Source organism: Sprattus sprattus (genome assembly GCF_963457725.1).
Source record: "Sprattus sprattus genome assembly, chromosome: 1".
Classification (NCBI taxonomy): domain Eukaryota; kingdom Metazoa; phylum Chordata; class Actinopteri; order Clupeiformes; family Clupeidae; genus Sprattus; species Sprattus sprattus.
The window spans coordinates 40,625,272-40,639,483 of NC_137920.1; the positions used below are offsets into that span (position 1 = coordinate 40,625,272).

Genomic DNA, 14,212 nt, shown 5'->3' on the forward strand with positions numbered 1-14,212 from the left:
GATTATTTCTGTCTTTGTGTGTATACATGGCTGTCCTGTAATCTTACCAAGACAATCCGCCTGAGCTGTGTGTATGTGGGTATATAACCTTCTCAAACATGAAAACACACTTCTCATTACCACTATGGATTCATACACCACAACATCAACACACAGCTCTTTCTTCTTCTTTCAGCTCTTCCCTACACCTTGTTTTAGAATAATCAAATTCGATTGGATCACATCTACCCACTGAAGACATCCTGTGCTGAGGATTTAGAGGGTTAGAAGACTTGAGAGTTCACTGTAGTTCTGTGAGTTCATTTTAGTTTGACTAACTTTTATTCACTGCTCTTTTACACTGAAGAATAGAAGTAAAACTGCAAGCTCCGTTCCTGAGTGAGTCATACAGTATTGTGCAGTTAAGCAGAAGCCAAAAACAGGAACCCTTTCTGCAGTAGTAAAGAAGAGTGAAAATCTCTTTGATAGAAAGACTAGAGAGACTAAAAGTGGTTAAAAAGTGTGAAAGCAAACCTGAGAACACAAGGGACATTAAAACAAAACATGTCACCACCCTGCAACGGATGGGTGAGACGGCGGTTTGAGAGGAAGCAGGCATTAGCGAAGGTGCCTGTCACTCATATATGCTACGTCAGGAAGAGGTGAGAAAGAAAAAAAGAGAGAAAAAAAAGCCCATCAACACTGCCAGTGAGAAGAGCACTGCCTGCCTCTCTGAGTTGTTGAGTTGGTTTTTTTCTCCTGCTTCAAGTGGAGTGATAAGAACCACGGTACAGACGGGGGTGTCGGGCCCGCACTTAGCATGGGCATGAGTGAGGAGTCTGAACCCGAGCACGGCGCTCAGCAGCTTAAGAAAGAGGAAGAGGTGGGGAGCGCAGAGAAGGACGCCCTGGTGGAACAGCCCGCCGAGCTGCAGCCGCAAGAGGATGTCAACCTCCTCAAGACGTACGTGTGGCACACTGGAGCTAAGCCGCCCGCTGACGCCTCGAAGGCTGCAGGAGGAGGCCAGGGCGCTGCCATGGAGAAGCCGGAGAAGAGCACCAAGTGGAGCAAAGTGCAAAACTGGCGTAAAGCCCTCAGCGAGGACAATGGGGACAGAGCTGCAGCCGGCGGCCGTGGCGGGGAGGAGAAGGCCAAACCGGACAAGCACGGGGCCCTAAGGAAGAACCCATTTCGGAGGGCCCTCTCGGAGCCACCGGGGTCGCTGCTTTCCTCTGTTCTGTCTCCGTCTGCCTCGGCAACCCCCACCTCCGCCGCCCCTGCCGCCGCCGGCACGTCCACCGAAGCTTCGGGCTCAGTCAGTCAGGAGTCAGCGCAGAGAGGCAAATTCATGAAATACTTGCAAAACGTCTCTCGGAAGATAAAGAAGCCTCGGCTGCAGAGCCGCAGCAGCGTACCAATCGCTGAGAAAGGTGAGAATATTAAGACACTTGGCTTTCAAACAGGTCCCTAGCCTTAAGTTTACCTCATCAGATGGGTCAGCACTAACACACGTCAAGGACAAAGAGATAAGCTATATTTCAAACTGATTACAGAGACTGTGTTGTGTTACCATGATAAGAACCTGTAGAGTCTGTTATGTAAAACAGCGCCATCTTGTGGATGCAGCGTCGCACTTTGTGATCACAGTATTGCCATGGTACAAAATCTTCAGTTTTGTAGTCCGCATATTTCGTGTTCATTTTGAAAAAACAAAACGAAGATAATTCCGTACATTAACAAATTTAAGTGGAGATTTAAGATTTAGGTACAACAGCCAAAGAAAGTTTGACACTGAAAAGGTGGACAGAGTCAATAGTATGCTATGAACAAATAAAATCGAATTCAACCAAAAGCCAGCACAGTATCACATACAAAGTGGTACACATGAAGAGAAGAGAGAAGTAAGACAGGATATACGTGTGAGGAAATAGAGAGAGGGGAGGAAGGCGAGGACTGTTGAAAGATAGCATCAAAACAACTGCGCAGTCCACTTTTTATTCTGAAAACAGGAGTGGCTCTGCTGTAGATAATGTTATCTAAGGTTTAATTAAAGGGATGAAAAATAAACACAAGTAAACATGTGCCCTTTCTTACTTACCCAGTGAAACAGAAAAGTGAGGGAGGCCACGCGCAGTCATTCAGAGTGAATAAAAAGATATCTGTAAAACTAGTAGTTGGGTTTACCACAGTATTAGTCCAAGCACATTTACTACATCCATATATTGAAATAACAGCGGGACATACAGTACTGTGCAAAAGTTTTAGGCAGGTGTGAAAAAATGCTATGAACTAAGAATGCTTTGAAAAATGTAAACAATAAATGTTTATTTTTTATCCATTTACATGGTAAGACTGAGCACAGCAACAAGACACAACGTAGTTATACTGCATCAGCAGGGTCTCTCCCAGACAAAGATTTCAAAGCAGACAGGGGTTTCAAAATGTGCAGTTCCAGCTCTTTTGAAGAAGACGTTGAGGATCGCAGACGCAGTGTTCAGCCAAGGAAACTTAATGCAGCTGATGAAAAACACATCAAGCTTATTTACCTTCTGCCATCAAGCTTATTTACCTTCTTACCTTCATGAAGCATGGTAGAGGTTCCTTTCCAGTTTGGGGCTGCATTTCTGCAAGTGGAGTTGGAGATTTGGTCAGGATGAATGGTGTCCTCAATGCTGAGAAATACAGGCAGATACTAATCCATCATGCAATACCATCAGGGAGGCGTATGATTGGCACCAAATGTATTCTGCAGCAGGAACATAACCCCAAACATACAGCCAATGTCATTAACAACTATCTTCAGCTTAAAGAAGAACAGAAAGTCCTGCAAGTGATGGTATGACCCCCACAGAGCCCAAATCTCTACATCATCGAGTCTGTCTGGGTTTACATGAAGAGACAGAAGAATTTTAGGAAGCCTACATCCACAGAAGATCTGTGGTTAGTTCTCTAAGATGTTTGGAACAATTTACCAGCCGTGTTCCTTCAAAAACTGCGCAAGTGTATCTGGAAGAATTGATGCTATTTTGAAGGCAAAGGGTGGTCACACCAAATATTGATTTAATTTAGAATTTTCTTCTGTTCCTTCACTGCATTTTGTTAATTTATGAAGAATTGATGAAAATAAACTGTTAACACTTCCATTTTTGAAAGCATTCTTAGTTTACAGCATTTTTTCACACCTGCCTAAAACTTTTGCACAGTACTGTATGTATGCACCCTGTCTCCTGTTTCGTAATACTTTTTGTCGAATTTGATCAAACAGAAATTAGGTTGTTTTAAAGAATTATAAAAGTTTCGAGCAGTAGAGTAGATCAGTAGAGTAGTGGTACATAGAGGCGTATTAACCCTCATCTATTTAGGCCACGTTTGTTTGTGCTGGAAATGTTCGGATACGTGCTTCTCTGCTAACCAAAAGAGACTGCATAGCAAAGATGAACAGGGAGGTTAAGGAACACTCAAGAGAACTGACACCGAAGATTAAAATGAAATTGCTGCCATCTGCTCAAGATTCTTGGAAATATTTGTGTGACTTTAAAAAATGTGTTGTCATATGCAGTCAAAGGTAATATAAGTCTTAGTATAGCTTAGATGTAAAAAAAAAAAAAAAAAAAAAAAAGAAATAGGCCTACGTATGTCACAAAATAAACACCCTGGATATATCTCATCATGCAATTTGAATTTCAAACTAACAATAGTTATAGTTAGTACAGAGGGTTAGTCCAATGCAACTTTAGAAATAAAATGTTTGGCCACAATTTGTCATTAAGTGAGTATTTTCTGTTTCTGGAGACAATGAAGATCACGAGGCTGAGGAACCTGCCAGACTCTCCTGGGTGCCTCCACAGGACGTGCCCGTGTGGGACATCAACAACTGTGTCCTGCAGGACGGACAGATACTCATCAGAGAGGACGAGGTACACACACACAACAAGACAGCAGCTGCTACATCGTAGCATGTTTAATATGTATCAGTATCATCGTCACATTTAATATGAATGGATTACCACATCTGATTTCCAACTGAAAGATCTACTTAATGACTTGTTAGTAATGACATGTGTTCCTTCACCCTCCAGCCAATTCTGCGAACCCGTAACCGGGCCAGCAGCTGCCTGTCCAGCCTCAGCCTCCAGAACCTCGCTGAGAGCCACACTAACCTGGGTGGGTGCCTGTGGCCGAGCCTCCATATAACCACTGCATCAGTTACAAGTTGAGGGGTGGCTATGTGCCATAGATATCACTCTTTTCAACTGATCTTAACTGTATTTTGCTTGTTAGTAGGATTTGAAGATGAGTGGGACTATGTTATCACTAGAAGCATGGCATCGAGTGAATTTATGTAAAAAAAAATATTTCAACCCCACTGAATGTAAAAAGGTAGTTTAATATTAGTTCTCATATGACCAATTCGTATGTGAAGATAAAACATCCTGGGGGTGACCATTTCATTTAGCTCAATCCTCTGACCATAAGCAGCCTGCAAGCGTCTATATCTGGGTGGTTGTAGAGGAAATGGTTGACGTGATTATGTTGTGCGTGTCTGTCAAATAATTTCCTCTAAGTTGTGGGAGATTGCATCTCACCCGGGTGTTCCGGGGTAGCATCTTGGGCAGTCTGCTAGTCGAGGTTGATGGCCCGAGTACAAGCACATTCACAACCAAAGGTGGATATGAAGTGAATGTTTCAAAGAAATATTCAAAGAAAATATTTTAACTATGGGGTTCAGACGTTGGATTGTATGTGGAGGACCATTAGGTAAGCAAAAGGTTTTGTAATCCTTTCGCCTGATCACATTTGTCTGTTCACTTGTTTACTAATGATTGCCTTATAGTCATACATACAGACATGGTATGGGGTAGGCGTCTTAAGATATCTCCCACAGTGGCAATGCATAAATGTAAACTCACATAGGAGCCAGCTATAGGGGATGTGTCATGATTTTTTCTGATGAATTTATATAATTCTGTATTATAAATCTAGGTTCAAAACTAATCTAAATGAAGAGTGTGTGGCAAGGTCATAGTCATTCATATTTGTCCCGGGAGGTTAGAGATAGATATGAAAGAGTGTTTGTGGCAGCAGCAAGAAAAGGCGGAAACTTCAGTTTACAGTGAAACCAAGCATAGAGACTCATGATTGAAACCAGAACTCCAGAAACAGAGTTATTTGTGCACCCCTGGAGTCTACAGGTTTGTTTGTGATCCATCAGAGGAAAACCACATCCTGAGAGATGCGTCCTCAGCTTTGCTCATGCAGTTGCCACTAAAATGTTGACAACAGTACAGATTTGAGACAAACAGGAATTAAATGTTCTTGAGCTCAAGGAAAACTTTTTTTTGCCGGTATTTGTTCAGCAGCTTATTCAAATTGTACATCTTTTAAAGAAAGTGTAGGGCTTCATGTGTTCAGCCAATGCACTCTACCCACAGTTGCAAACGGAAATCTACAGGGGAAATGACTTGTCTTCCCCTGTTGGTTTTAGAGAAGAGAGTCAGGCTTCATAGAGATTCTTATCTCTCTCCTCGTAGAGCTGGCCTCCTCCTCACATACCATTTTAGTGAGGCTTACTCTGGTTGTTTTGTTCGGTCTTGTAGAGTTATACTCTGGTTGGTTTGTTCTGTCTTGTAGAGTAATACTCTGATTGTTTTGTTCTGTCTTGTTGAGTAATACACTGGTGGTTTTGTCCTCTCTTGTAGAATGCACCCCAGATCATGTGGCTTCCACAGGTGGTCAGAAGAAGAGTCAGGAGGGAGGGGTGACGGTGAGCTCAAGCCTACCACAGAGAGACACAGAGATAAGACTCAGCTCTCTGCTGTGCTCCTCATAAACAACCTTCATTTCCTGTGGGCATGCCATATCCATATCTCTCCATCACAGTTCTGACATTCTGCTGTTTTTTCTTTTGTCATCCTGTCTATCCCATCTTCCATGTCCTTCAGCGACGGATCAAACGTCGTTTCCAAGCAGGAAAAAGCAACGCACAACAGGATAATACTGGACTAACCCGTAGTACTAAGTATGGAGCTAAAGTATAGTCATATCATCAGTCCATCAACCTCACTTACTCAGTATCTGTATCTCAGTATTAAAACTCATATACACTTGTGTCAATACTACTACTACTACTATTACTACTAATAATGATTATAATTATTATTAATAATAATAATAGTAATAATAATAATAATAATAATAATAATAATAATAATAATAATAAACTCCACAGACACTTTGGCTCTGGGGAGTCTCTGTCTGTACCAGTCACTGCTGCGGAGAATCTGGATCTCAGTGCTGACCAGAGCACTATCATCAGGCCAGTGCACAGCTCCATCCTTGGGGAGAAGTATTGCTTTGAGGTACCCTCAAGCCTAGGGAAAGCCCCAACTATGCTATGCTTCAGAGCATGGCAATCAATCAAGCTCAGCCTTGTCATCCATATTTGATAATTTGATGACCAGAAGTTTACTGCTACATTGCATTTTAAAAATCAGTATTCAGTAAAATACTGAAGATACAGTATTCACTTATTATTATTTTTCTATCCCAAGCAATTGTTTTCAGGTCTTATTGAACTATAAGTAGCATATCATCTTTTACATAGAATCAGAAATATTATATCTTTATTTCAAATAGGGATGAAAGAGAAAAATAAAAAAATGTGTGCCGTTCAGGTTATCAACTCAGAAAACAACCACTGCTTTGGGTGCAGTTCAGCTGCAGAGAGAGATAGATGGATTGAGAATTTACGACGCACTGTCCAACCAAACAAGGTATTATGCCCACATTATCAGCCAATAGCCATCACAAAGTGATGATACATAAATGTGTAATACATCAATCAAAACTCAATTTAAACATTTTCCTTACCATTATTCTTAAGGACAACTGTGAACGCACAGAACACTCTCTCAGCCTGTGGTTGACTGAGGCCAAGGCCCTGCCCCCCAAACGACGCTACTACTGTGAGCTGCACTTGGACGGCACGTTATTTGCCAAAACCACAAGCCGTGACGTCGGCAAACCCACCCAGCAGCCAAGCCAGGCCGGTGATGGGGGCGCAGGAGCGGTGGGTCTGGGGCCTGGAGGTCAGATCTTCTGGGGTGAACTCTTTGAGCTCGACAACCTTCCTCCCGTCACCAAAATCACTCTCCACCTCTTCCGTGACGAGGATCCCAAGAAAAAGCGCCACTCCCGAGACGAGTCTTCCTATTATCCTCTGGGCAACGTCACATTGCCTCTCGCTGACATACAGGGACGCGCCTTTCAAGAGAAGTGGTATCCCATCATTCCCTTCAAACCACCTGGATCTGGCAATAGCAAGGACCAACTGGGACCCCAGGCCTCCTTAAGGATCAAGGCCCGCTTCCAGAATCTGCGGGTGTTGCCCATCGAGAGATTTAAGGAGTTTGCAGAGTATCTCACCTTGAACTATGTAAACATGTGTGGCAGCCTGGAGCCTCTGTTGAACGTGAGGGACAAGGAAGAGTTGGCTGGAGCATTGGTGCATGTGCTTCAGAGCATTGGAAAAGCTAAGGTAAGTTGAAGTCACAGAAACAGAGATCTATAACTATTGGTATTGAGGCACGGTTGTGTCAAAATGAGAACAAATTGTAGACAAGCTTTATTCCTTTTTCTAGGATTTCCTGATTGACCTTGGAAGTGCAGAAGTCCAGCGCCTGGGTGAGAAGGAGGCTCTAATTTTCCGAGAGAACACCCTGGCGACTAAGGCCATCGATGAATACATGAAGCTCGTGGGCCAGAAGTACCTTATTGACACATTGAGTAAGTATCCAGTTTCCTGTGACCCTATGTGCCTGAGGCCACCTAACTGAAGCCACCTAACAAGCAAACCTTCTCTTCCTGCAGGAGACTTCATTGGTCAGCTGTATGAGTCGGCTGAGAGCTGTGAGGTGGACCCCAGAAAGTGCCCCCCGTCTGACCTGGCGAATAACCAGAAACATCTAAAGGATACCTGTGAGAAGGTGGTGCAGAGGATCACTGAGATGCACAGGTCAGATTTGCATTTAGAAACCCTTTTTTGAGTTATAGCTAACAGTACAGTGTGGGCATGTATTTAATCCACCATTTCTGATGAAAAGTCCTTCCTATTGTGTCTCATTTATTCGGTGAATCTGGCAGCTCTTTCCCGGTGGAACTCAATGAGATTTTCTCCAAGTGGACGGACGAGTGTGAAGGGCAGGGACGTCCCGAGATCGGTCAGCGTCTCATCTCCGCGTCACTCTTCCTGCGCTTCCTGTGCCCGGCGATCCTCAGCCCCTCGCTCTTCGGCCTGATCCAGCCGTATCCAGAAGCCTCAACTCTGCGCACACTCACGCTCACAGCCAAAGTCATGCAGAACCTGTCCAACTTCACCTTGTGAGTTCATTTGATAGTTTCTCTCTTTTTTAAAGGTTCTCTTCACTGCAACTCTAACATTACATTAATCGAATTGGACACACACACACACAAACACACACACATATATACTTACATACACACCCAGCAGTCAAAGACAAACAGTATCTGAATTTCTGAATTTTGTGTGTAGGTTTGGCGAGAAGGAAGAATACATGCTCTTTATGAATGGCTTCTTGGAACAACACTGGGAGCGCATGAAAGATTTTTTGCAAATGGTGTCCAACCCAGACAGCGAGCCTGACATGGCCCGCTTTGATGGATACGTGGATCTGCCTCTACGGCTCGCTGTTCTACACAGCTTGTTGGTGGACATCATTGGCGCCATGAAGCAGGTAAGGTGGATCTACAGATTGAAATTCATTCAAGACAGATTTCCAAGTTCTTCCCTTCTGACAGATTATAAGTCCATTAAATTTGATTTCACTGAAGCTATAATCATACTTGATCTAAAAAAACAGATCGAATGCAAGAATATAATGTTCTTGACTGTCTATTGCTTAGGACACCATAGACAACTTGGAGCCCCTCCCAACCATCCTGAACCAGATCACTGACTACCTTGGCCCTGATGCCCCTCGAATCACTGTAAATAGGTAAGACTATGTTCTACTCCACTGGAGAACTAAAAAATTGTTACAGTCTCATGACTATGTGGTCAAAATTAAGAACTTAGTGGTGGTGGTGCTGCTCTGATGTTCTCTGTTCTTTACTCTACAGCACTGAAAAGTCAAAGCCCATCTATGTCCCTCCCAAGGACCTAAACAAATACAGCCCCCACCATAATTCCATGCAACAATTGCCTGAACCCAAGCAAACTCCAGGGACGGAGAGGCCAAGGAGGCTTGTGTCGAGGACCAGAAGCGTCCCAAGCCGACCATTGGCATCACAAAAACATCTCAAGAGACAGACCAGCAGTGAGAGCCTCAGGATCGAACAGGAGCAAGAAAAAAAGCAGCCACAGCAGCCGGAGATCTCTCACCCCAAGACAGTGAGTCAGAAAAGCCAAGGATGGCTCTGGATGAGTTCTCTTACTAGATCTGGCGGCTGACAACACCACTGTGCATTCAATCACTTTTGGAGAAGGGGTTAGGCCTAGTACAGAACAAGAGAGTGTTTTCAGTAGATTATCAGTCAAATAGACAGCTCAATACTCAATACAAATAAGAGTTTGTTGAACTACAATTTTTGTATAGCGACAAAACAATAAAGTGATCTCAAGCTGTCTCTAACCAAACCTAGACTGTAGTGACATTAAGGACAGTATGGACCAAGATGTCATTGGAGTCCCTTGTGTGTCTTTGGCAATATTTTCAAATAGATCAGTCACGGTCTTGAATAAGTATTCAAAAATAATAAGTAATGAGAAATGGTGCTGATGTCAAGTGAAATGATTTATTTCTCTGTCTTTTAGCCCAACAGACTGAAGCCCCAGCATACCCCTGTGCCGTGGATTATGGACACAGAACCAGGAACTGGGGATCAGATTCCAGCACAACTTGAGCAAATCAGCCTGTTGGACAAGGTGAGTTCCAGTTGGGCCCAACCTTCTCTTTGCATCTAACCAGGGTTGACTTGCCATGATCACTTCTTACATGCCGGATGACGAAAATAAACAAAACGCTTCCTCCTCAGAAACAAAAGTGTTTCATCATCATGCTTGCAAAAGTTAAAACTTCCCTATTTGTGTGTGTGTGTGTGTGTGTTAGCCAAAATGTGGCAAACAAATGTTGTAATATAACTGTCCTAACATCAACGCCCTTGTGGGGAGCACACACAGGAGCTGTCGGACCTGCGTCTAGGAGTGGAGCAGGTGACAGAGCGAGAGCTGGAGATGGCCAAACGCCTGGAGGACTTCATCGTCCAGAGTCAGGACCAGAATGCACAGCTGCAGGCTGAGGTCCACGAACTGCAGAGCCTGCTTGCTATGCGTGAGGAGCAGCTTGCTAGCGCCACCTTCAGGTATATAAAGGCAGCATGAGTCAAGTAGCCTGACGATGTCATACTCATAATTCTAGTCAGAATATGAGTCTGAGACCGGACAATTGGGCTGTGATTATGGGGCGTGTTTCAACAAACCAGGAAAGAAAATTCCTCTTCGCTGAATTGGATACCTAGAACCAATCAGCGCAACGTAGTATTACCATCTGACAGATTAAACTTTTACCTGCTCCCGTAGGAAGGACGGCAAAAAAATCTTTTCAATCGACAAATGCCTTGATCGCGTTTCTCTGTTCCTCTTTCAAAATGAATGCGATCTGCTGAGATATGCCTGCTCACGTTACTTAATTAGCACTCAAGGCTAGAAGCTAACATCAGTTTCAATGATTTTTTTGGCCAACGCGTTAGCATAACCGATCAATAATGGTCTAGAGTGCTTTAGTTAGGACCTAAAATCCTCGGCAACACTCGTTTTGCGTATACACAACTAACCGAGTCAATGTAGACATAAAAAAGTCGTGTAGATAGCTTAAATCATATAAAATATGTCCCACTAAGCTCCCGAGACGGCGCCATCTTTGTTCGATGTATATTCCGGTATATTCTATCTATATCTGTCCATCAACGTATAAAGCCCGCCCTTACAATTTGATTGGTTTAGATTGCGTTTCAACCTTTTTGAAACGTTAAATCTCTCCCAACTAACTCGATTCCAGACTGAATCTCCCGGACCAAAAATTTTGTGGGCGGAGTTCAGGCTGGTATCCAGGCTATGAGTCAAGGGGTACAACTAATGAAATTACCTTTTGGTTATTTGGGCATGAGGTCCTTATTAATATGTGACTACTCCTCCCGTGCAGGCTTGGGGTTATAGAGGAGGAGAGGGAGGAGGATGAGAGGAAACTGACTATCGCCATCGCAGCAGCAGAACGGATGAATGTTTTGGTAAGAGACGTTTGCTATCAGTTAATCAACACAAGGTGCCTTACAGATAATTCCCTACTGCCTTATCAGTCTGTTTAAAAATGATGAGTAATCTGAGGGAATAATGTGGATGTTTTGATAATTTGCATCGACAGGAGGAACAGTTTGCGGGCCTGATGAATGACGTGCACCAGCTTAGAGATACAAACTCAGACAATGTGAAGAACACACCATATTATGGAATCGGGGACCAGCCTCAAATGAACAGCAACTGATTTCAGGCAGTAACAGTTCACTGCAAGCAAGTATTATGTGTTAAAGATATGAAAGAAACAATGAATTACAAGATATAATGGGAATGTAAGGTTAAAAAACAGCAAATCTCAATATGTAAGATTATCAATGTAAGATTCTTCCTCAATGTAAGATTCTGGAATGGTTTAAAGTTTTGCTCATTCTGTTGTCTTTTTTGTGACCAATAAAATGACTGAAAACACATACGTGATGGTGTCGTGATTAGATTCAAAGATAGAGGCTCTAAACGGTATTCACAGAGATCTGGGCCTGTTTCATTGAATTTAAAGTGGGTAAGGTACAACAAATGTAGGCTAACAAATCCAGAAAGGAGATATAGCATACTGTTGAAATTCAGTCTTTTTATTTGCAAGTCCCTTTTTTCTTCATAAGGGAATCACCGGCTGGGGTTAACAATTCTAGTAAAGCTGTGAACTAGAAGAATAATTTGACCTCAGTCCACAGAATCAAAGTAAAATAGCACCTTACTTGAAACAAGTAACACCAATTGAAGATAAGTTTGAAGATAGAGAAATGCGTTCTTTTTAAGGCATAATTTTCAGAGAAAACTAAGGATGTTGTGGGGGTGAAAAGAACAATTCCACATTCTGTTACACTCTGAGCTCTTCTTCTTCTTCTTCTTCTTCTTGTTTTTGGCGGGTTACAACGATATTTGCGTATACCGCCACCTACTATACAGGAGTGTGTAAAGGGACTCAGGTAAGGCTAGACTATTGTTCATAAATCATAAAAAAAAAATAAGAATAAAAATTAAAATAAAACTTAAAATTTGTAAATAAATAATTAAATTAGATTCTTTTCATTAGGCCTGAATCTTTCAGAAACAAAATAAGAGCTTTGATTCGGTCTGGTTGCATCCCTTGTTCCTCTAGAATATCATTTATACTCCTATCATTTTCAGCTTCAACCTCTTGCCATTTTCCTCTGAGCTCATTATTTTTCTTACATTTAAAAAGTACATGATCAACATCTTCCTTCACATCGCATTCATCACATAAACCATTACCTTTTCCTATGTGTGGAATTGAGACCTGTGTGACCTAATCTTAATCTGGTATATACCACTTCCTCTCTTCTATCAAATCCCAATGTGGACACTCTTTTCCCTCCTACTTGGCTTTGTACTTTAAAATATTGTCTAGCCTTAGATTCAGCTTCCCATTCATCTTGCCACCTTTTCATGGTCTCTTTCTTTATTAAACTTTTGATTTCACCTTTTCCTAATGGAACCCTAATCTCTATATGCTCTTTTTCCAAAGCCTTTTTTGCTAATTTATCTGCCATTTCATTCCCTTTAATTCCAATATGTGCTGGGACCCAGCAAAATTGAACTATATTCCCTAGATTTCTAATGTTTGCTAAAAGATATTTTATTTCTAAAATAAGGTCATCTCTTGAGGATGTACCCTCAAAACTTTGCAACACCGACATAGAGTCGGTACATATAATTGACTTAAGGGGTTTAACTTCTTCAATCCATCTCAATGCAGTTATAATTCCAACCATTTCAACTGAATAAACAGATAAATAATTAGTTATTCTAACTTCATACTTTCTTTTAAATTCTGGGATATATATCCCTATACTACATTGACCGCTATTTAGGTCCTTGGATCCGTCTGTGTATATTTTAAGGAATCCATAATAGGAAGAATTCAGGTAATTTTGGCAATATGCTGCAAAAATCCGCTCATCTGGATATTCTTTCTTTTGATTTAATAGTTCAGAATCTATCTTTGGGGATGGGAGTATCCATGGAGGAACACCACTCAGAACTAATGCTGGACTAAATTCAAACTGTTTCATTCCATACTGGTCTGATGCATTTTCTTTGTTCAATCCAAACCCACTAGATTTGTTGTAATATTCCCAACAATCCTTTAGGACAGATATTGCTGGATTGTTAGTACTTCCCTGTAATTTGACCCAATATGTAATTGAGAGTTTAGTAAATCTTAAACTGAGAGGGGTTTCTTCTGCCTCCACCAGTAGAGCACACGTTGGTGTTATTTTCATTGCACCTAAGGCTATTCTTAGGGCTTTAAACTGAATCCTATCTAGCTTATTCAGGGAAGTTTTACAAGCTGAGCTATATAAAATACAACCATAATCAAAAGTTGACCTAATCAAAGCTTTATACAGATTCATCAAAGACAGTCTATCTGCTCCCCAATAATGACCAGTCACCATTCTCATTAGGTTCATTACTTTTTTGCACTTTGTTTCCATATATTCAATATGAAATTTCCATGTTAGTTTCTCATCAAACCAAACCCCTAGATATTTGAACTTCTCTCCTCTTTCAAGTGGTTGATTGTAGAGCATAATTTTCAAATTTCCAAGTACTTTCTTTCTTGTAAAATACATGACCTTTGACTTTTGAATAGAAAACTTAAAACCCCAGTCAACTCCCCATTGTTCTAGAACTTCAACATCTTTTTGAATCTGGTTCATTATATATGAAAAATTCTTTCCCCTCTTCCATATGACAGCATCATCAGCATAAAGCAGAAATTCAATGTTACTCCCAAGTTTCTCAAATATATCATTAATCATGATATTAAATAGAATTGGACTTATTACACTCCCCTGGGGAATACCACTCTCTACCATAAATTCTTCAGATATTCCATCC

The 14,212-nt window shown here is 41.7% G+C and overlaps 1 protein-coding gene across 1 annotated transcript; it reads left to right on the top strand.

The window, feature by feature from the left end:
• Nucleotides 1–799: 799 nt before the first annotated feature.
• Nucleotides 800–11,537, top strand: rasal3 (RAS protein activator like 3; the record flags this gene model as incomplete). Its single annotated transcript, XM_080834080.1, has 18 exons — nt 800–1,409; nt 3,772–3,896; nt 4,059–4,143; nt 5,679–5,743; nt 5,922–5,998; nt 6,209–6,338; nt 6,654–6,752; nt 6,863–7,516; nt 7,620–7,764; nt 7,849–7,993; nt 8,122–8,358; nt 8,531–8,732; nt 8,902–8,993; nt 9,118–9,388; nt 9,812–9,922; nt 10,178–10,359; nt 11,199–11,283; nt 11,418–11,537. The coding sequence occupies 18 exons, from the start codon at nt 800–802 to the stop codon at nt 11,535–11,537; spliced, it is 3,435 nt and encodes a 1,144-aa protein (XP_080690206.1).
• Between the last annotated feature and the right edge of the window lie 2,675 nt (nt 11,538–14,212).